At 36.4% G+C, this 22642-nt stretch overlaps 2 protein-coding genes and 1 long non-coding RNA gene across 3 annotated transcripts in view; all 3 read right to left on the bottom strand.

Annotated features, from left to right (window-relative positions):
* Nucleotides 1-22642, bottom strand: part of LOC311277686 (E3 ubiquitin-protein ligase TRIM35-like) — a gene marked incomplete at its 3' end in the record, with an annotated part of 38359 nt that overhangs the window by 2968 nt on the left and 12749 nt on the right. The window contains exon 6 of the mRNA XM_084388056.1: nt 694-788. Within this exon, the coding sequence (XP_084244182.1) occupies nt 694-788 (95 nt within the window). The remainder of the gene's footprint in view (nt 1-693; nt 789-22642) is intronic.
* On the bottom strand, nt 867-6195 carry LOC311277418 (E3 ubiquitin-protein ligase TRIM35-like; the record flags this gene model as incomplete). Its single annotated transcript, XM_084387735.1, has 5 exons — nt 867-990; nt 4784-4806; nt 4916-5146; nt 5235-5330; nt 6154-6195. 5 exons carry the CDS (start codon nt 6193-6195, stop codon nt 867-869), a joined length of 516 nt encoding a protein of 171 aa, XP_084243861.1.
* Nucleotides 6629-10590, bottom strand: LOC311277884. The gene is made up of 5 exons (XR_014625341.1): nt 10448-10590; nt 9141-9251; nt 8625-8890; nt 7674-7734; nt 6629-7504 (listed from the first exon to the last, which is right to left on the bottom strand). It is a non-coding gene; the product is annotated as an uncharacterized lncRNA (long non-coding RNA).

Here is a 22642-nt window from a genome sequence, read left to right as displayed (position 1 = left end):
CATTTTCTTTCTTTGCTCCCAAGAAATGAGTTGCTGGTCTAATTTCATTTTCATTTTCTTTCTTTGCCCCCAAGAAATGAGTTACTGGTCTAATTTCATTTCTTTCTTTGCCCCCAAGAAATGAGTTACTGGTCTATTTTCATTTTCTTTCTTTGCTCCCAAGAAATGAGTTACTGGTCTATTTTCATTTTCTTTCTTTGCTCCCAAGAAATGAGTTACTGGTCTAATTTCATTTTCATTTTCTTTCTTTGCCCCCAAGAAATGAGTTGCTGGTCTAATTTCATTTTCATTTTCTTTCTTTGCTCCCAAGAAATGAGTTACTGGTCTAATTTCATTTTCATTTTCTTTCTTTGCCCCCAAGAAATGAGTTACTGGTCTAATTTCATTTTCATTTTCTTTCTTTGCTCCCAAGAAATGAGTTACTGGTCTATTTTCATTTTCTTTCTTTGCTCCCAAGAAATGAGTTACTCGTCTATTTTCATTTTCTTTCTTTGCCCCCAAGAAATGAGTTACTGGTCTAATTTCATTTTCTTTCTTTGCTCCCAAGAAATGAGTTACTGGTCTAATTTCATTTTCTTTCTTTGCTCCCAAGAAATGAGTTACTGGTCTAATTTCATTTTCTTTCTTTGCTCCCAAGAAATGAGTTACTGGTCTAATTTCATTTTCTTTCTTTGCCCCCAAGAAATGAGTTACTGGTCTAATTTCATTTTCTTTCTTTGCTCCCAAGAAATGAGTTACTGGTCTAATTTCATTTTCTTTTTCTTGTTTGCTTGCGATGTTGTCTGAAGCTGAAGAGAGAGAACAGATACACACTCATATACACAGATTAAGACAAATAACCACAAAAGTCATTGCTGCGTTCAGTCTTACTCACTTTTACCAACATTGTTCTGCATCTTCTGTAAGACATTGAGCTTCAGGTTGGTCAGGTGATCTGTGAAAGTGATCGTCACACTTGGACTGAGGTCTGGATCTGGAATATATTGGGATCTGAAACAACATTCAAGAGTCAGAGATGCTGATGGTTCAGTGTGGTTCTATATAGAACTCTAGGGTTCTTGACTCAATTTTAAGAACCATTTAGGCCAAAAAGTTTCGAAGGAGAAATGTCTTACATTTTTACTTTCATATTTAATTTTAGTAATAAAGATTACAAGCTGTTAAATGCATAAAATTTAATTACTTGAATGAATGTATGAATGGGTTAATTCAAACTAAATCCATAAAATGATGGGAACCTCTATAAGGTTCTATATAAGAAGCGTCTGACAGAACCCTTTAGGTCCGTGTACTTTTTCGTTCATTCATTATTCTATTTCGGAATGAAAGATGAAATTTAAAAAAGGGTGCAGCTTGGTTTTTTGTTTAAAAGAAAAAAAGCAGAAATGGCTGTATTTTGTTTTCCAAATGTATTGTTGTCATCAAATAATAGTATTAGAAAATTGAACGACATTTCGGTCCGTGTACTTTTTTATCATTTCATTTCCTGTTTGGAATGGAATAACGAGAAATCACGCAGCAGCACGAATTACGTGACATATTTCTGCTTCAAATATTGTGCGTAGTTAACAGTGAGTGGTGGTTTCAGACATTATTTTATTAACGTGCATTTGTCAGTGCCGCACTCGTACTGACTCTTATTCTGCCTGACAGAAAGAAAAGCTCGTCGCTTACTGAAGGTGGAGCGTTTCGACCAATAAGATGAAAGGGGCGTTTCAGCGCCGCCCACGTGTGCAAATGAAATATCGAACCCATAAATCGATTTGTAAACCACAAACGAAAAATGAAAAATCGAGCCAAAATATAATTTTTCGTTTTTTAAACTAAACTAAAAAACTAGCTGGTTTTCATTTCTCGTTATTCCATTCCAAACAGGAAATGAAATGATAAAAAAGTACACGGACCGACCCATTTCCGATCGTTTTTTTATTTGTAATATTTATTTGTATGTTTATTGTATTTCATTTGACTGATCCTATCTTTACCCGGAAGTAAATTACACCGTCGTGCGAAGTCATAGATATATACACTAGATGTCGCCTCGGCTACGGCAGTTTGCCTTGGCTACCCTGGTGTGTGGCTAACATTTCCAGTAAAATGGAAAAATGAAAGGAAAATGCTTAACGTGTGATTAAACGTTGCATTCATATTCTGGACTCATCTGATTTTTTGTACATAGCATAGCCTACTTTGTTATGATTTTAGTATCATAATGATTAATAAATGCACGCACAATTATCCGTGAACTTGATTTGAACAAATGCCTTTCAACTTGTGTGTGCAAAATTCAGAATTAAATGAATGTGCAGCAATTTGTACAAATAGAGAGTCCGTAGGCCTACTATGCTGTTGTAGCCATCAAATAAGCGCATTTAGTTTCAAATTTGTTAAAATATTATAATGTAATTTTTTTTCCATTTATGTTGATTTATAAAAAGTGAACAGCACGAGTAAGATGGATGCGCAATATATCGCGAGACATGGAGCGGGTCAGACATGATTTTGACCACTTCATTAAGTTTTGTTTTGTTTTGTAGAAAGCCTTTCTTTAAAGTGAATTTCGTATTGTATAAATTGTATCTTAATTTTAATCAACTTTTCATCAACCAATTGCCTGGATTTAATAAATAAGAAGACAAATATAACAGACAATATAATCATGGAGGCGCCCGCGCGGTCACTTGCATTGCCCGTGAACTGGAGCGCATCTCATCCTAACTTAATGAAACTCAGTGTATGCCTCACACAGACATGAGAAATACATCAAATACACAAAGCTTGAAATGTCTTTAAACTAAATAATTCAAAACGAAAAGAAAAAGGCTACTCTCTGATTATGTAATCCATTATGTGCATTTCTCTCTATAGGTGCGTTCACTACGAATATGGCGATCGTCAACTTCATCTTTGCAGCTGAGTCGACAGACACTGTCAGAAAACACTAGTTTATTAATAAAAATCAATGTACGCGTCACCGGATTTACAAATGCACATCTTTCTTGTTGCACGCACACATATTATGTCGAAATAACGAGATATTATGTTGAAATAACATTATTATTTACATCTTTTAGAATATTTGATTGAATGCTGAATGTTGTGCTTGTTCAGTTGAATAAAATTAAAACTTTAATTGTGATCATTAAAATAATTGAATAATAAATATTTAGTGGCCAAGTTTTGCTCATATATATACACATATATATATATATATATATATATAGAGAGAGAGAGAGAGAGAGAGAGAGAGAGAGAGAGAGTAGCGATAGTTCATTCTAAGTTTACTCAAGGGGAAGATTGTGACTAATAAACTTAGGCCTACTAGCACTATGCATTATATTTTGAAAAAGAAGTAGATTATCTTAAAGGGATACTCCACTTTTTTCGGAAATATGCTCATTTTACAACTCCCCCAGAGTTAAACAGTTGAGTTTTACCGTTTTAGAATCCATTCAGCCGAACTCCGGGTCTGACGGTACCACTTTTAGCATAGCTTAGCACAGATCATTGATTCTGATGAATCCAGTAGCATTTCTTTCAAAATGACCAAAGAGTTTCAATATTTTTCCTATTTAAAACTTGACTCTTCTGTAGTTAAACCGTGTACTAAGATCGACGGAAAATGAAAAGTTGCGATTTTCTAAGCCTATATGGCTAGGAACTACTCTCATTCCAGCGTAATAATCAAGGAACTGTGTGGCTGTACCATGGGTGCAGCAGGCGTAATGATATGACGCAGCGCCTGAAAATAGTCCCCAGCTCGGTAACTTCTTCCAACGTGACCGGGACTAAGTTTGTCTAACCTATTAGACCTATTTTCAGGCGCTGCGTCATATCATTACGCCTGCTGCACTCATGGTACAGCCGCACAGTTCCTTGATTATTACGCCGGAAGGAGAGTATAGTTCCTAGCCATATAGGCTTAGAAAATCGCAACTTTTCATTTTCCGTCGATCTTAGTACACGGTTTAACTACAGAAGAGTCAAGTTTTAAATAGGAAAAATATTGAAACTCTTTGGTCATTTTGAAAGAAATGCTACTGGACTCATCAGAATCAATGATCTGTGCTAAGCTATGCTAAAAGTGGTACCGTCAGACCCGGAGTTCGGCTGAATGGATTCTAAAACGGTAAAACTCATCTGTTTAACTCTGGGGGAGATGTAAAATGAGCTTATTTCCGAAAAAAGTGGAGTATCCCTTTAATATCAAAACCTTAAATTTTCTCTGGACTCAATGATAAATACATGTCTGACCGTTGGAACAAACCAAAAAAAAGAAAATCGCATTCATGACGATTTATGGTGATTTTATTTCCGTTAGACCTTTGCCTACATTGACGCTGATGCATTAAAGAGGAGGGGCTCCCCTGTTCCAAGATGGCGGCTCTATTGACGCATTCGTTCCAATGAACTGCCGTAGCCAAGGCGACATCTACTCGCAAGACGGTGTAATTTACTTCCGGGTAAAGATAGGATCAGTCAAATGAAATACAATAAAAGTACAAATAAATATTACAAATTAAAAAAACGATCGGAAATGTCCAATTTTCTAATACTATTATTTGATGACGACAATACATTTGGAAAACAAAATACAGCCATTTCTGCTTTTTTTCTTTTAAACAAAAAACCAAGCTGCACCCTTTTTTAAATTTCATCTTTCATTCCGAAATAGAATAATGAATGAACGAAAAAGTACACGGACCCCTTTACGATATAGAACCTCTTCTTCTAAGAGTGTGATGATTTGAGTTCAGAAACACAGAGACAAAAACACACAAACCTTTGCAATGTGGCCTTAAAGTTCTGTAAAGAAAAATAAAGAAATGCAAATTATTCAGCAAAACTGAATTTGGTTTTAATCTCTGAAAATTGACATTCATATCATTGGAGAATAATGAAGATTCATTGACACCTGCAGGAATGAAACATCTTCCGCCTTCATCTGCTCCTCGATGTCTCTGATTGTGATTCTGAGAGATGAAATCTGTTTGCTCGTCTTTTTAATCTTCTCCTTCATCCTCTGACTCCTCTTCTCCTCTTCCTCTCTCAGCGCTGTTATTCTGGCCGCTTCTTCATCATGTAGAAACTGGTGAAGTTCCTCAAACTCTTCTTTAATCTGAGTCTCAGTGCTTTGAGCGTGAAACTGAAATGAATCACAAAATTGGCCAAACTAGATCTACATCAGTATCTACACTTCCAGAATTGCATTAATCACATTATTTATTTCAAACCTTAGTATCTTCAGCAGTTTTACACAGATTCTGTTCACGATTCACAGATATTCTCAGTTCCTTCTGTAAGCGTTCCAGTGAAGCTTTGAGTATCTCCTGGAAGAAAACAACAAAAACAGTGTTTATTGATAAATGTATTTGATTTGGGGTTTTTTGCCTCTTTTTTAATTAATTTTTTATTTAGTACAGACAGTGGAGGGAATGGATTTGAGCTAACATGCACCACAACAGCTCAAAACATTTTTAAAACTTAATCTGATGCACTAAACTGAAATATTAAAAGCAAACATTAGATCATTTAGTGTTAAAGTCTAAAGAAATACAACTTTTTTAAAGGATTTTTTAGTTTTCAGTTAAGCCTAACTCTGAAGCACTTCCTGGAACTATCTGAAGTTTGCTTGCATGACTTTTAACCATTTGAATCTTTCATGGTCGCATCGCAACTATCTCTCTATATGGCTATGGTGTAGACTTACAGTAAAGCTATTTTAAGGCATGAATAAATTTTTTTTCCACAGGATTTTTTTTTTAAATATGTAATTTTGGTGATCAAAGATGAGATTTAAGGGATATAATTATTCACTACTGGGCCTATCAGATAAAACAAATTCTGAATTGTTCCTGTGTAAATGAATAAATAAACAAACCCACAGGAGTATTTTTTTCCAGTATTATGTGATCTGTCCTCGTTTAGCTCTGCGTTGAGTTGGTAGATGAACGAGACCGGGCAACAGAAATTACTCAGGCCAGATTTTATTCTACATGAATGAAAAGACAATTGAATCAAAACAAGCTTGAGTCTGTGGCCGTCTCTCGTTTTAACCTATGGTTTTAACATCATCCTCTCTTCAGTCGCATTTACCGCGAACTGAAGGAAAGCAACCGGAACCAGAACATAAGTCTTAAAGGACCCACGCACCGTATTTAACAATACTGCTAAACGACCATATAACCATGACATCTCAGTTAATAGAAATCAATTTTAGAAAAATAAATTAAATGAAATGTTAAAAGAATAATTTCCAGAATACAAAATAATTAAAGAAATATGACAAACGATAGTAACAAATGGAGAGATTTTGAGGGAAATTAATAAATAAATATAACACCCGTTACAATTAGTTTGTCAAAGTGAAATTGTCTATCAATAATTATCGATATTTGATTTAATCAAATGTTTTAAACATCATCTGACCTTATTATCCGCGACAGCTTCATCTAGAGCAGGGGTGTCCAAACTCAGTCCTGGAGGGCCACTGTCCTGCAGAGTTTAGCTCCAACCCCAATTAAACACACCTGAACCATATAATCAGACCTTGATTATCTGGTTCAGGTGTGTTTAATTGCACTGTAAAAAATTCTGCTGTGATTTTACAGTAAATTACTGGCTACTAATTGCATTACTTTCACAGTAATTTACAGTAAGAAATTTAATGTAAATTATAGTAAAATTACACTTGTGTACAGTGATTTCACAGTTAATTATATCACATTATTACTGTAATTTCACAGTGATTTATTGTGTTTCGGCTGTAAAAGTAATGCAATTAGTAGCCAGTAATTAACTGTAAAGTTACAATTAAATACAGCAATGCAATGTGATCACAGAAAAGTAGTAATAAAAAAAACAAGATTAAACAATGCTTTCCTCAATTGTTTTATTTTTTACAATTGATACAATAATATCATAACAAACATGTTGCATTAAGCTGTTAGGACTACATCCCAAACTCTAACTTGACTGACACTATTCTCAGAACACAGATTCTAATTCTAATTCTTCCAAATGCAATGACACAAGAACTGGTAAAGGTGAATGTGTATGTATGTTGAATGCATGTTGGCTTGTGAATGTGTGTTTTACCTTATGAATGTGCACAGGTCAGGTAATGGGTAAGGACCCAAAAAACAAAACTGTTTATTCATTTATACTGGCAGCGACCCCAGAAGGATGAGGCAGATTAAGTGTGAGAGCAGGCAGGAGTAGGCAACGAGATTATCAGTCCAATAAACACAGGGAAAATCCAAAACAATAGCCAGGTAGAAGGTCTCAACCATAAGGGCAGTCCAAAATATTCAGTGGCAATATGGCAGGTGAAAATGAAGAGAGGCAACAATGACTGGAGCAAATGGAAAAAAAGCACAAAATCTGCTTTGCCATCCATTCAAAATCCACAAGTTTTCGCAATAGAGAACAAACTTGCTGATCGATGCCACCCTGCTTCTTTTTGGATTTAGATCCTGTATCAAGGTTGATGCCCAGGAAGCACCTAAAACGACAAGTAAAAAAGTTACATTTCAGAGTCTGATAGATTCCCTATTTATTTTTATAAATTTGAAAAAGCAGTCTAACTTCACAATATATTTTACAGTGATTATTTTTCAATAATCCATTAAGTTTTTCCACATTTGCTGATCACAACAGCACATGCAAAATACCTTAGGTAAGAGGTGCTGGTCCTGTTGCTGGGACAGATATCCAGGAACAGGAATGAGCACCCTTTAACATAAGGCGTTTTAAAAATAGTCTTAATGTTATGGACAGAAAAACAAGAGTCATGATATAGAGTGAAATAGGATTATTAAACTTCAAAAAGTGATAGTTTAATTAAAGAAATGCAATGCACGCTTGCAAAAGCGTAACGTAATGCGATTACAAGACACGTGACCAAGTGCACATCACAGAGCGATGGAAAAGGTGAGCGTTTGCAGTTAAAAACTACATAATTATCGTTTTGTTTATAAAAATGATCAATCGTTTCAGATCAGAAGACTTTTATTTGTCGACTAGAATCGTGTGGATTATTTTGATGCAGCCTAAATATGCATTTTGGACCAGCTGAATTTTAAGCTGCAGATAAATAGTCACAAATGTTAAAATGTCATTCACATAAATAAAATGACAGACACAAACTTGTACTCTTTCATTCACATTCCCAGTATACACTCAATTAGGCACTTCCAGCTTCTCAAATCTGCCATTTCAAATTGCCACGCCTATCTCTCTTACTGCCACTGAGTTTGAAAATGCAAAAGTTAGTTACGCATCTAATATATCGCAAAAAAAGTTGCAAAAGTCAATGTGTGAAGATTTGATATTGCAATGGCAGATTTGAGAAGTGCTTAATTGAGGTTGTGCTGCGAATGTGAATGAAAGAATACAAGTTTGTGTCTGTCATTGTATTTCTGTGAATGACTTTTACATTTGTAACTATCTGCAGCTTAAAATTCAGAATGCATGTTTGTGACTATTTTCTGCAAGTGCTGATCTCAACATTCAACAAGTTTTCACATTGGAGATGTGAGTGTAAATTTTAGTGTACAAGTACAAATATTAATTGTACAAGTTCTCAAATTCACATCTAATCTCGAGTTTTGCTACTCTTTTACCTTCATAAGATCACGCTGGCAATTGGTGGGAGAGGAGTTGAAGCTGGCCGTTGGGTCTGTGTGGAGGACTGGTCTGGTTCTCGTGGATCTGATCCGATGACTGTGCCGATGACTGTTGTGTCAACAAGGTCTTGACAGGCGTTTGTTTCTAGGTCTCGTCTAGTTGTCATGGTCTCTTCTGACATTCAGGGCTCACTGTGTTCATCTTAGGGTGCAGGTCCAGCATCTGATCTGGATACGGACTAGATCCGGCTGACAACAGTAACCTCGGGATAAGAATGAGACAGAGAGACTAACATTAGCAAAAATGCCATTGTTCATTGTTATGAGAAGTGTTTCCGGTTCTGGTTGAGCTAATTTATGCGGCCTAACAATCCTTTTTGAATTATATAGGATTATAGGGATTTTAATGATATAAATGTATTATGTTTATGCTAGGTTAGAGAGGTGTGTTTTTAATATAGATTTAAACTGCCAGAGTGTGTCTGCCTCCTGATCAACACTAGGAAGACTTACCTTGTGTCTGCTCCTCGATCTACTGCCAGTTAGACGGCTGGATCCACCAGTCCATGATCCCTCGACCTCCATTTCAGCAGCATTAGCTGTCAGGGTTTCTCTGAACTGCATCTTTTAAATAAAGGAATACATATTGTGAAGTCATTATTAAATCTTAAGCATTCGTTTTTTATGTGCATAGGTTTGATAAATGTTGTTGTCAGAGTTCACGCAGCAGTATATGCAAAATATCGGTAACAGTTTACAATAAGGTCTCATTTGTTAACATTAATGTGTTAACTAATATTACCAATACATTTGTTACAGTATTTGTTAACATTAGTTAATACAAATACAACTGTTCAATGTTTGATCTTGTAGTTCACAGTGCTAATGTTAACAAATACTGTTTTATTTTAAATGTCAAAATGAAAATGAACTAAGATTAATACATTTTGAAGTATTACGCATGGTTACTCTGTTAACTAATGTTGAAAACTAATATTAACAAATAAAACCTTATTATAAAGTGTAACCAAGACTGCAAAAACTGTTGGTGTCAGATTCCAAACAGTGCGATCAGATAAACATCAATTAAGTTAGTATGTTCGCTCATAATCATCATATATCCCCACTGCAGTAAAATGTTAAACCATTTTAATCGCAATATACAGTGATATATACTCTTTCATTTTTTCTTTCACTCTAAAGTGCACCTGCTCTAAAGCAAATTACGTTGACGTTAACGTAACATTCAATAACAAAAGTCGAGCAAAAGACAAATAATTAATAAGCTGCACTTATCTATAACGCTTTCCCGTTTCGGAGCTCCCCACAGAAGTGTTAGCTACAACAAAATAAGTCTTTTTTAATTTCAGATTGTACATATAATGAGTTGTCTCCGCGGGTGTTATGCAGCAGCGTGGTGGTCAGTGTAGTAGTTCGATTCACAAGTAATTGACTCTTTTGAAATGTTAGTGAATCAAATCTATGCACCGAAAGCATAGTCCGACTCCTATGATTCGATAATCACTCGTTGAAAAAGACGAAATAACTGACTAAATTTTAGCAAACAAAATGGAATATAACTACTAAATATAATTTCATTAGCCAACATTACAGTGCACTGGATCCAGCTCAGCAGTTTTTCTAATAAAACAAATACACAATCATCCTAAAATGAAACCGTAACGTTAGGCCTTTTCATCAACACTCCGTATCTCCGCGACCGAATGGGTATTCTGATGTTACGAAGGCCTAATTACCATCGCAAACCATCTCAATTAAAACATCAAACAATAGAACAATAAATGAATTAAATTACTTACCCGTTTTTTTCAGCTGAATGATTCCTCTCGGAAACGAAATGGTCTGCGACGCGTCTGTTGGATCATCCTCAGGATTTAACCGCCAAAATCTTTTTTTTCAGTTTTTTCGTGGCCCGCTTGTGACAAAACGAACTCGGGTCGAAGGTACACACAGTTACACCGAGTATGGACCTGACACCATTACAACTGATTTCAGCGAGGCTCAGGCTGGCCCATACAGAAAAAGCCGTTGGCCCAACTGTGCTTGCTATCTGGGTGGGGTCTTCGTTCTCAGCTGAACAGCCTATTTTTTTTTACAGTAATTTGCTGTCATATCATAGCAGATAGTAAAAAGTCAGTGAGCGAATCCACATTACTGTGAAATTACAATTGTTTACAGTAAATCAATTAAAACAGTATTTTACTGTAAAAAAACACAGTTAAATATTGTGAAAGTCTGGAAATATTTTACAGTGTGGGGTTGGAGCTAAACTATGCAGGACAGTGGCCCTCCAGGACTGAGTTTGGACACCCCTGATCTAGAGGACTGAATCAGTGGTTGGCGTGTTTTCTGGAGTCTCGACACACCAAACACACGAGCTGTTGATCATCCAGACAGAAGAGTTTGAGCTCATCTTTGTGATCTCTACAGACTCCAGATCCAGATTTCTGTCTTCTCTGCTTTTGAAAACTCTCACACAGGTTCTTCAAAGCCAAATTTACCGGAGGACGAACATTTGAAGTTGTTGATCGGCAAACCGGACTATATACAGAATATATACAGCTGCACTTCAGGGAAAAGTGAGGTCCCGCAGTGTTGTAGTCAGACCGGATGTCTCCACTCTTTTCCCACATGAACAGCAACAAGAAGAGAGAGGGTCACTGAAATAATGCCCCTTTTAAAGGATTAGTTCACCCCAAAATGAAAATTTCCTCATAATTTACTCACCCCAATGCCATCCAAGATATCCATGTCTTTCTTTCCTCAGTGGGAGAGAAATTATGTTTTTTGAGGAAAACATTTCTGGATTTTTCTTCTAACAATGGACTTCATTGGTTACCATCATTTTTAAGTCCAAATCAATGCAGTTTCAAAAGTCTTTGAAGTGTTTAAACGGGCTGTACGCGATCACAGCTGAAGAAAAGGTTATCTAGTGAAACGATAGGTCATTTAAAAAAATAAATAATAATTTATAGACTTTTTACCTTAAATAGTTCAGATTGAGCTGATCAACAAACGGACAGGGAACTATGTCATCACGTTGAAAGGTCACGTCCAATATAAAACTCTGGAACGCAGACTAGCTTTACTGTGACATTGTCCCCCGAGGCTCATCTGCTCTGTAACTCCCCTCGTCTCTGTGAGGGTCTGGAACATTCATTTCACACTGTGGTTTATCCCTGAAGGGTCTGGGGCTGTTTTGTTTATGACAACTTAAACTATTTGCTTTTTGGATTGTTTTTATCGTTGCATAAAGAACTACTTCACCTCTCTGGAAATGTAAGGTCTTTTTATTTATATATTTATTTAGCTAAAACTTTGTTTACATTTTTTAGAACCGTGTGTGCGCGCGCGCGCAAAAAATGATATTACATTATTTATTTATTTCATTTAGAAAATGTGCAAATGTAGTTTTCTGTGATGGTCGTGTTTAGGTGTACGGGATAGAATATGCAGTTACGGTAGAAAAATCATTATGGCTATGGAAAGCCCCCACCATAAAAATGTAAACCCCGCATGGACAAAAAAATACTAATTGAATCATTTCATATAAATTAGATTTAAGATGACTAAGTACAGTTTTTCAACAATCTAAAGTTTTTGAACAGACATTGTTTAATAACAATTATACTTCACCATTAAACAAAATCATTACAGCAATCTTCTAAAAGATAAATAGAAGATGCGTATGCATTCAAACTTTAAAGATTTAATTTAAACAATCTTTCATTTGAAAAGATCACATTTAAACTTTTCCGATTATGCTTTGAAATAAATTTAGTATGAACAAAACGTTGGCTCTGGAAAGGCGTTAGCAGACTAACATTGCATAAGCTTTGACATGATGCACATGAAGCTCATCTGGTCTGTCACCCGATATCCTGAAGCTAACATTATTGTCAAGTAACTTACGCGGCGCTGATCGGAAGGACCTTATAAGCAGCCTATCAGTGGGACGGCCTGAGGGTTCACAGTTTCTAAATGTGTTCATTGTTGCTCACTCTCTGAAGATGCTGTCATTTTCTCACAGATACAGCTTAAGGAATTATTGAACATTTCACAGGCGTGAGATGACTTGTGACGCTTCACATTTTGAATTATTTTACATACCCATGATAAATAAAAAATATTCTTTAAGTTCAAGTCAAGTTTTTCCACAGACCATTGTTGTAGAATATTTGTTTTTATTAAGACTTTTAATAATTTATTGAATTTAATAAAAAAAATTTTTTTTTAAAAGATATTATTTAAACTTTTAAGATTATACTTTGAAATAAATTCAACACAACATTCACAATGTCTGATCCTGATCACTGAATACACCTCTCTGAGTCGGAGACATGACCTAAGAGGCCCATCAGAGGCTCTATAGCACTCATGGGCTGTATTTCACGTCAGACTGTCACACGCAGGCGACTCCTGAGGATGAACTACGGTCCAAAAGATTATAATTGGGAAATAAATTAGGATAGATCTAAAGCAGTATGCTTATTAGCCAGCGAACCTGTTACACAGTACCCTATGTTTTTGAGAGGCATTATGACCGCTCAAGGTGAACGCTGTGGTGTGAAAAGAGGCCCTTAAGGTATAATGACTCAGAGTTGATACGCAAAGTGTAAGATATTTAGGTAACACTTTACAATACGGGTGCACTAATCTGCATTAATTCATGCTTAACTAATGCACAGATAATCATGTGTTAATGTATGACTTATGAAGAACTAAACCATTAATTAATGATTACTGCATCAGCAACTAATAAAGATTCTAAATGATTAATAGATTAAGTAATAAATTAATTGTTATTAATTACATGTGTCATAATGTATTAATTCCTTAATAACTTATTTTATTAACTAAAAGTGTTAATTAATGTGTTAATTACCACAGTTGGTCAAAGCAATGTACTTCAACTTCCAGTTGTCTGCTTTAATTAATCATTAACTAATGATTTGCAAATGTATCATTATGTTATGACTTTACTTGTTGAGGCACATGACTATTAACTAATTGTTAAGTAATATGCCATTTATTTGATGGCACCAAAATGGCATATTACTTAACAATTAGTTAATAGTCATGTGCCTCAACAAGTAAAGTCATAACATAATGATACATTTGCAAATCATTAGTTAATGATTAATTAAAGCAGACAACTGGAAGTTGAAGTACATTGCTTTGACCAACTGTGGTAATTAACACATTAATTTACACTTTTAGTTAATAAAATAAGTTATTAAGGAATTAATACATTATGACACATGTAATTAATAACAATTCATATATTACTTAATCTATTAATCATTTAGAATCTTTATTAGTTGCTGATGCAGTAATCATTAATTAATGGTTTAGTTCTTCATGAGTCATACATTAACACATGATTATCTGTGCATTAGTTAAGCATGAATTAATGCTTATTAGTGCACCCGTATTGTAAAGTGTTACCGATATTTATTTTATCTAAACGTACCAATTTGTGTGACTCTCACACACGCGCCCCAAGCCCTGCTGACACACACACACACACACACACACACACACACACACACACACACACACATACACACACACACACACACACACACACACACACACAGACGCACTCGCGCGCCCGTCGGCCTGCTGACACACACGAGCGGGGGCCTCTGGTTGAGAGACGGTGCTTTGAGAGACATTCAGGAATGACTATATGAATTCAGCAAACAAGTTGTGTAAACATTTAACTGATTGTAATTTTGTGACATTGTTTAATCACAGTGCCTTGATGCTCTCCGGAATACGATGTGCTCTGGCTTTTACTTTGAGAAGCATTCTGATCTGTGAGTTAGAGCCCTGCAGGTTGTGATGGAAAATTCTTAAATCTGACTATCTAAAATAAAACTGTTGCGTCTACTGTCGACACAGAGCGTCTACTAATCGACACTTAATACCCTTTATCAGTGGTGTAGTGGTAAAAAAAGAGGTGGGTAAACTATCAATTCTGGTGGACCACGACGTGGTCACCCGGTAAGGTGGGCCACTGCCTACCGGTGTATGTGTATCCTGATGACATCGCTATAGGCTATCATTTGATGGTACTACCAAGGGTATCACTGGTTGTTCCCTCATCATAGGTCACACAATCACTATTCAATTCATGCATTAATCTAAGTTCTTGTTAAAGAGACTCAAAAAGGAGAAGGAATAATATGGTTGAAATCTATAAAGTTTACTAAATGACAAAACAGAGAGAACAAAAATATTTAAGAGAGATCGAGAGGGAGGCTTATATCCAGGGCTTCCAATGCAATGCACTTGTGCATAATGATTTGGGATTTGGGATTATTTTCATAGTTGATTAATCTGTTGAATATTTCCTCGATTAATTGATTAGTTGTTTGTTCTATCAGAAAAATGTGGATCAGTGTTTCCCTGTAGAGGGAAAAGTCTTTAACCTGGTGCAGGCTTGATTCCCTCTGAATCTCTTGTACAGTTGGGTTTTGACATGCTCCCTACATTAAACCAGCTGCCTGTAATGAATAAAAAAAATCACCTTTTTGCCTCGTTTTAATGATTTCCTGTTGCGGCTGCGCCTGCGATCAAGTTTCATTCTCGCGCAGCTTGTTTAGTGACTTCACGAGCGTGTGTTTTCTGCTACGTGTGTGCGCCGTTCTCTTTGTTCCGTGTGTGTGTGTGTGTCGGCGCGCTGCGCTCTCTGCTCCGTGTTTGGGCAAACGCTATTTCCAAATTTTGGGAGGTGCGTAAACGGCGTTTACGTGCGTTTAGCCTCCACTACATCCCTGCCCTTTATACTCTAGCTCTTGCGTCTTCAGTCGACAACTGGCCGAGTCTACTAACCTAACTTCTTTGCTGCACAGCATAAAAACAAATGAGACAGACTTCAGTAAACGTCCCTCAGATGGTTTATTCAAAACGGCCGGGAGTTCTCGAGCAATACTCAGAGATTCTCGGCCCAACATAAGAATACAATAGGCTTTATAGGGTAAAGCCAGACACATCAAAATAGAATCATCATGACTAACATGTCATGCGCTACCAATATGATTGGTTGAATTGTTTAAAGCAAGCTGTCATTACCCTTTGTTAGCTACATCAGCAAAATATCAAAAACATTGTAAGGGGTTAATATTTCAGACAATCATTTCACAATACAGTCAAAATAAACAGAACATTGAGTCCTTTCTAAAAGTTCCATTCGACCCAGGTTACATTGAGTCAAAAGTTTGTTAGAAGGTTAGATCATATCGAAAGTTCGTCTGGTGGCTACATCCTAAATAAAAGGAAGTAAAAGTTATCCTGTTTTATTGTTAGATCTGGAATGGAAAGTTAGTCACCATCAGACATAGAAAATAGGAAGTGTAATAAAAAGCTTATCATAAGATGAAAATCTAAGTTCAGATTTTCATGGTTAGTAACATAATTAATCTTATCTAATTAATTCCACTGCAAGGTCAAACGCTGGTGTAAAGAGAGGCCAGAGGGCCCTGATTTCTAAACATGTAAGATGATTTTTTATTTTCGTGAACCCGTTTCATACATTGCGTTGTTTCATGAGCTGTATGTTTTTTCTTCAGCTCTCTAAACATTTAACTGATTGCAATTTTTTGTGACTCCTTTTTATTTAAACTGAAATGGTTGGTTCAGTATTTGGTTGGTATTTTATAAACATTTAATTTATACACTTTTAAAGAACAGAATGTTTTTCAACGTTTGTGTGAGATACATTTCACCGTTTTTGTTTTTTTTCGTTTTTTTTTTCAGTTTCACAGTACAGCCCGGATACGCTCAGGAATATGGAGGGAGGGGGATCCTGATATATAACAGCATCTTCAAACGATCAAAAACCACATTAAATATAATTGCAACTCCAAAAGCCCAAACTAACTGTCAAAACCATGAATTATTATACCAACTTCAAAAGGCAAAACTAACTGTGAAAACTGCATGATCTAGGGCTAGCCAGGTCAATAGGTCAAACTAACTGTCAAAACCACATGATCGATGGGTAGGAGGGGCAACCTGTCAAAAGGTCAAAGGTCAAAGCCGTCAATCATTTTTGACATAAGGTATATCATAAGGACTACTGACAGGGAACATTCATCATGTTGAATGGTCACGCCGGCGCCGGCAATATACTATTTGAACTACTATTCATATTCATCAGAATGTTATTCATATACTATTCATATTCATATTCACTGAATACTATTACTATATATATAATAGCAAACAATACTATTTGAACTATCCTCCTACGTACAGTCGCATTGTAAACAGTGGGGCGGTACTTTTGCCGGCGCCGGCGTGACCTTTCAACGTGATGACGCAGTTCCCTGTCCATTTGTTGATCAGCTCAATCCGAACTATTGAAGGTAAAAAGTCTATAAATTATAAAAAAAAAATTTAAATGACCTATCGTTTCGCTAGATAACCTCTTCTTCAGCTGCGATCGCGGACGATAACCAATGAAGTCCATTGTTAGAAGAAAAATCCAGAAATGTTTTCCTCAAAAAACATAATTTCTCTCCGACTGAGGAAAGAAAGACATGGATATCTTGGATGGCATTGGGGTGAGTACATTATTAGGAAATTTTCATTTTGGGGTGAACTAATCCTTTAAAAGGGGCATTATTTCAGTGACCCTCTCTCTTCTTGTTGCTGTTCATGTGGGAAAAGAGTGGAGACATCCGGTCTGACTACAACACTGCGGGACCTCACTTTTCCCTGAAGCGCAGCTGTATATATTCTTTATATATTTCTTTTACTGTACTATATTGCATTATTTAAATGTTTTCTGTACTTGGCTTCTGCACTGGAAGCTTCTGTCACCAAAACAAACTCCTTATGTCTATCGCGTGCGCACGCGAAAGTTTCTCGTGCGCACGCGAAAGTCCTATTTTTTTTTTTTTTTCACAGGTCCCCTCAGGGGCTCCGTAAATTAACCTTGTTTTTTTCTTTTTCTTCTTGTTATTATTTTAAGCTTATTTGTCCCGTAGCAGTTCCTGGATGCTTTTCCATACATTTAAGCTGATTCAGTAGGCTACATTGGTTTGACGCTGGTTTTGGAAGAAGTGTGCCACAAGATGTGGACCTCTTTTTGTGTCCTAATAGTTCAGTTCATAATATTCTGTAATGAATAAGTGTTTGTCATAGAACTGCACAAATGTTCATTGTTAATACTGATACTGTCAGCTGATAAAACGTGTGATCTAGGGAACATATAACATCTCAGGCTACATGTAGCTCTTAACTGGCTGAGTTAAGTGATTAACAGTAAAAAATCATTTTGATCAAAAATGAGTTTTAAGGGATAAAGTTATTGTCTACATGGGGAGTAACAGATAATAAAAAAGTCTAAATTGTTCCTTTATAAATAAACCCACATAAGTATTTTTTCAGTATTAGTTTGTCAAAGTTAAATAGTCTGTCAATAATTATTAATATTTGAAATATCATTTATCTGACCTTATTATCCGCAACAGCTTCATCTACAGGACTGAATCTGTGGTTGGTGTGTTTTCTGGAGTCTCGACACACCACACACACGGGCTGTTGATCATCCAGACAGAAGAGTTTGAGCTCCTCTTTGTGATCTCTACAGACTCCAGATCCAGATTTCTGTCTTCTCTCCTGTTGAAAACTCTCACACAGGTTCTTCAAAGCCAAATTTACCGGAGGACGAACATTTGAAGATGTTGTTTGGCAAACCGGACATTCTTTAAATGTTTTATTCCTCCAAACCCTCTGAATACAGCTTGAACAAACACTGTGGCTACACGACAGAAGAACAGGGTTTATAAAAATGTCACAGCACACCGGACAAGAAAAATCCCCCTCAGACAAAGATCTACATGCCATTTTTTGAAGTTGCTTAGAAATTAATCTCAAAGTAGAGTTCCACTTTCAGTTAAAGCTAGTGTTCGAGCAGGGTTCGCCTAAACTCACTCAGAAATAAGAAAATAATAAATGATAGCCGTCCAAACTCTTCTTCACTCTATTATAGGCAGTCAACTATCTCCGAAAACTTGCAACACTCCAGTACCAAAAGTGCGCATGACCCATACCTATCTATGGCAAGCCCAGAGGGTAAAATACATTGCACACACACAACAAGAGCCAACTCCAGAATGTCCCCGTTTTTGTTAGAATAACAACGTCAACTGTCATAAAAAAAATAAACAGCTGTGTACACTGAAACAAAATAGAGTGCAAAGCACATTATTGTTATAGAGGTTTTGTGCTTGTGCACGGCTGCACGCAAAGTCAGAGCTGAAGAGAAAGCTGGCTCAAAACCTCACAACACCCTCCCCCTGTCAGTGATTGGTTGGAACACTATTTGTTTTGGTTTTGAGTGTTTGGCTAAACCATTTGTTTTTGTGTGTAGATCTCAGAGCCTAGGCTGCCTACAGAGACGCGTTTTTTTGATGGCATGCTTATGGGGCGGGCGGCTAGCGGATCGTTAGGAAAGATTAGATGAATGTGATAAAAAAAAAAATTGGGCCTGAAATCACTGATACCACCTTTAATTTTTTTTTTTTTTTTTTTTTTTTTACAGCAACAACAGGCTCTGCAATAGAACAAATTCACACTCGCACTCTCCCATACACAGAGGTATACAGTTACTTCAATACAAAACAAAATCCTTTAAATGGCCAGGAGGTCTACGAACTCTCCTAGTCACACTCATGTTTAGCTCAGACCCCTTAAAGGTGGGGTATGTAATTCTCTTTTTTGGCCATTTTTCAAAATCACTTGAAATCCTATTTTCTAACCCACTTACAGCCACTGAGTAAGAAGCACTGAAATGAAAATCAAGCAATTTAATCATCTGTGGAACGGGCAGGACTCGAAAAACTCCAGCCAATAATTTCCAAGACCACCTAGAATCATTGGACAGTAAGTGCGTCAATCAAACGGTCGTACCATACGGCCCCCTCCCCCATCCATGTCCATGTTCTTTGAATGGGTGGAGTCAAAGGAAAGAAGGTAGGACCATTTGAGTTGTGTATTTTCAAAATCTGCTGCCCGTTTTGCAAATCACACACCCCACCTTTAAAGGGATAGTTCACTTTGAAATTAATTTTTGATATGTTTTAGCTTACCTCAAGGGCATCCAAGATGTAGGTGTCTTTTTTTCCGCAGTAGTTTCAATTTTGATATTTTTAGGTCAAACCGTTCTTGTCTGTCAGTCATATAATGCAGGTCTGTGGTCACTGTCTCAAAGAGCATCCACAGAGTCCAAATTAAAACAATTCCCCATCGTCCAAATTAAACAATTCCCCATCGTAAGTACACATTGATGGCCTAAGACACGAAACAAGCGGTTTGTGTGAGAACAATATTGGCCAAACTAGATCTACATCAGTATCTACACTTCCAGAATTGCATTAATCACATTGTTTATTTCAAACCTTAATATCTTCATCAGTTTCATACAAATTCTGTTCACAATTCATATACTTTATCAGTTCCTCCTGTAAGTCTTCCAGTGAAGCTCTGAGTATCTCCTGAAAGAAAACAAACAGTCTCTTGGAATTATTTTTTTTCTTTAGGTTTTTTCTTAGGTTCTTTTATATAATATAGTACAGACAGCAGAGGGAATGGATCTGAGCTGACAGATGCACCATAACTCAAAACACTCCCTGTTTTACAACGTAATGTAATGATGTACTAAACTGATATATTGAAAGATCAAAATCTCAATTTAGAACAAAATGTTTTGATCCTAATCCTAGATCTGTGTATGGCTTTAAAAAGGAAGTCAGCAGAAAATAATGAAATAATTAAAGACATAAAAGACACATTTAGCTAATTATGTTGTGTTCTTCTTGATTGCTTGTTGATTTATCTGATCTTATTTAATCTTTGATATCATTTAACATAAAAATCTTCATTATTGCTGATATCTTTACAAAATGTAAGTGTGAATAAACCCACACTAGTATGTCATTGTGAAAACGTATGTCAATAATTATTGATATTTGATGATTTAATAAACTGTTTTGATCATTTGTCTGACCTTATGATCCGTGACAGCTTCATCTACAGGACAGAATCTGTGGTTGGTGTGTTTTCTGGAGTCTCGACACACCACACACACGGGCTGTTGATCATCTAGACAGAAGAGTTTGAGCTCCTCTTCATGATCTCTACAGACTCCAGATCCAGATTTCTGTCTTCTCTCCTGTTGAAAACTCTCACACAGGTTCTTCAAAGCCAAATTAACTGGAGGATATTCGTATGAAGACACTGTTCGGCAAACCGGACATTCTTTAGATGTTTTTAATCCCCAAAACCTCTGAATACAATGTTCACAGACACTGTGACTACAGGACAGAATGACGGGATTTCTAAAAATATCACAGCACACCGGACAAGAGAAATCCTCTTAAGAAAAAAATCTAGATGCCATTTTTCCCTTCACTTAAAAATTTAAAGTTTCACTTTCAGCCAGCCAATAATCTGGTTTAAACTCAGTTTTAAATAAATTTAAAAAAGCTTTACATCCACAGCCGCTCTCCAAAAATGTGCATCACTAATAGTAATAAACAAACAAAAATAATAAGCATCACAAAACTTTTGCTATTGTCGACTGAGTAACAGATGTGAACTAAATGCGTATTCACAGGTGTGTCTGCTCAAAGTCTTTTGGTCGATCTTGTTCTCATTCTGTTTACCTTTGAACTTGTAGGGCTGAGCAAATATGGGCAGAACTCTTTACTGCCCTAGTACTTCAAAAAGCCTTTTAAATTAAACGTGGCGCAATGGCCTTCATCATCACAGTATGCTAATGTCTATCTAGTGCAGGGATTTCATCAATATGCTATTGAGGACTGTTGGGACATTCCAGGCACAGGATGGTTCTGTCGGGAGAGACAGAGTCGTTTGCACCTCAATGACACGTCTGTACCCCCATACACAAAAGAAATATATTTGAAATATATTTTCAGGATATATTTTGGAATATATGCATATATTTCAGTGTATTTTTTTTCTGTATGGGTCCCCAAAAGTGTCAAAAATATATGTGGCATATATTCCAAATACATTGAAATATATTCTGAAATATAACAAAAATATATGAAATATAAGTATGAAATATATTTATTGGGCCAATTTCAAATATTTGCATATATTCCAAAATATATCCTGAAAGTATATTTCAAATATATATATTTTGTGTATGGGCCATTTGCTTCACAGGACATATGCTTTCAACTACATACTGTTTATTTACTAGTGTGTTCTAATATGTAACTATGCCATGTTTGGTCTCATCTGACAGCCTATAAACTGAAATGAATGGTGGTGAACTTAATAGAGATATTAAAGTATCCTAATGTACAATCTAGGTACCGTAATTTCCGGACTATAAGCCGCAACTTTTTCCCACGCTTTGAACCTCGCAGCTTAAACAATGACGCGGCTAATTTATGGATTTTTCCCGCTTTCACAAGCTTCATGCCGCCAAAAAACTCAAACTTCCCATCATTCTGATTACAGTAGTCATTTTGTCATCCTCATCATGGCAAAGACACGGAGAAATGCATATGATGCAGCTTTCAAGTTGAAGGCGATTGATCTGGCTGCTGGAAAAGGAAATAGAGCTGCTGCACGGGAGGTTGGTCTTAATGAGTCGATGATAAGACGTTGGAAACAGCAGCGTGAGGAATTGACTCAATGCAAAAAGACAACTAAAGCTTTCAGAGGGAAGATAAGCAGATGGCCCGAACTAGAAAATGAGCTTGAAGACTGGGTCAACACACAGAGAGCAGACGGCCGAGGTGTTTCAACTGTGCAGGTCCGACTGAAAGCCAAAACAATCGCCACCGCAATGAAGTTTGAGGATTTTAGAGGTTGACCATCGTGGTGTCTCAGATTTATGAGACGTAAAGGCCTGTCCATCAGGGTACGGACGAGTCTGTGTCAGCAGCTCCCTCCCGACTACGAGGAAAAAGTTTCAAACTTCCACAAACTGATGCATTCCATAG

This window comes from Rutilus rutilus, assembly GCF_951802725.1.
Source record: "Rutilus rutilus genome assembly, chromosome: 18".
NCBI lineage: Eukaryota > Metazoa > Chordata > Actinopteri > Cypriniformes > Leuciscidae > Rutilus > Rutilus rutilus.
This window is presented reverse-complemented; position numbering and strand designations above follow the sequence as displayed.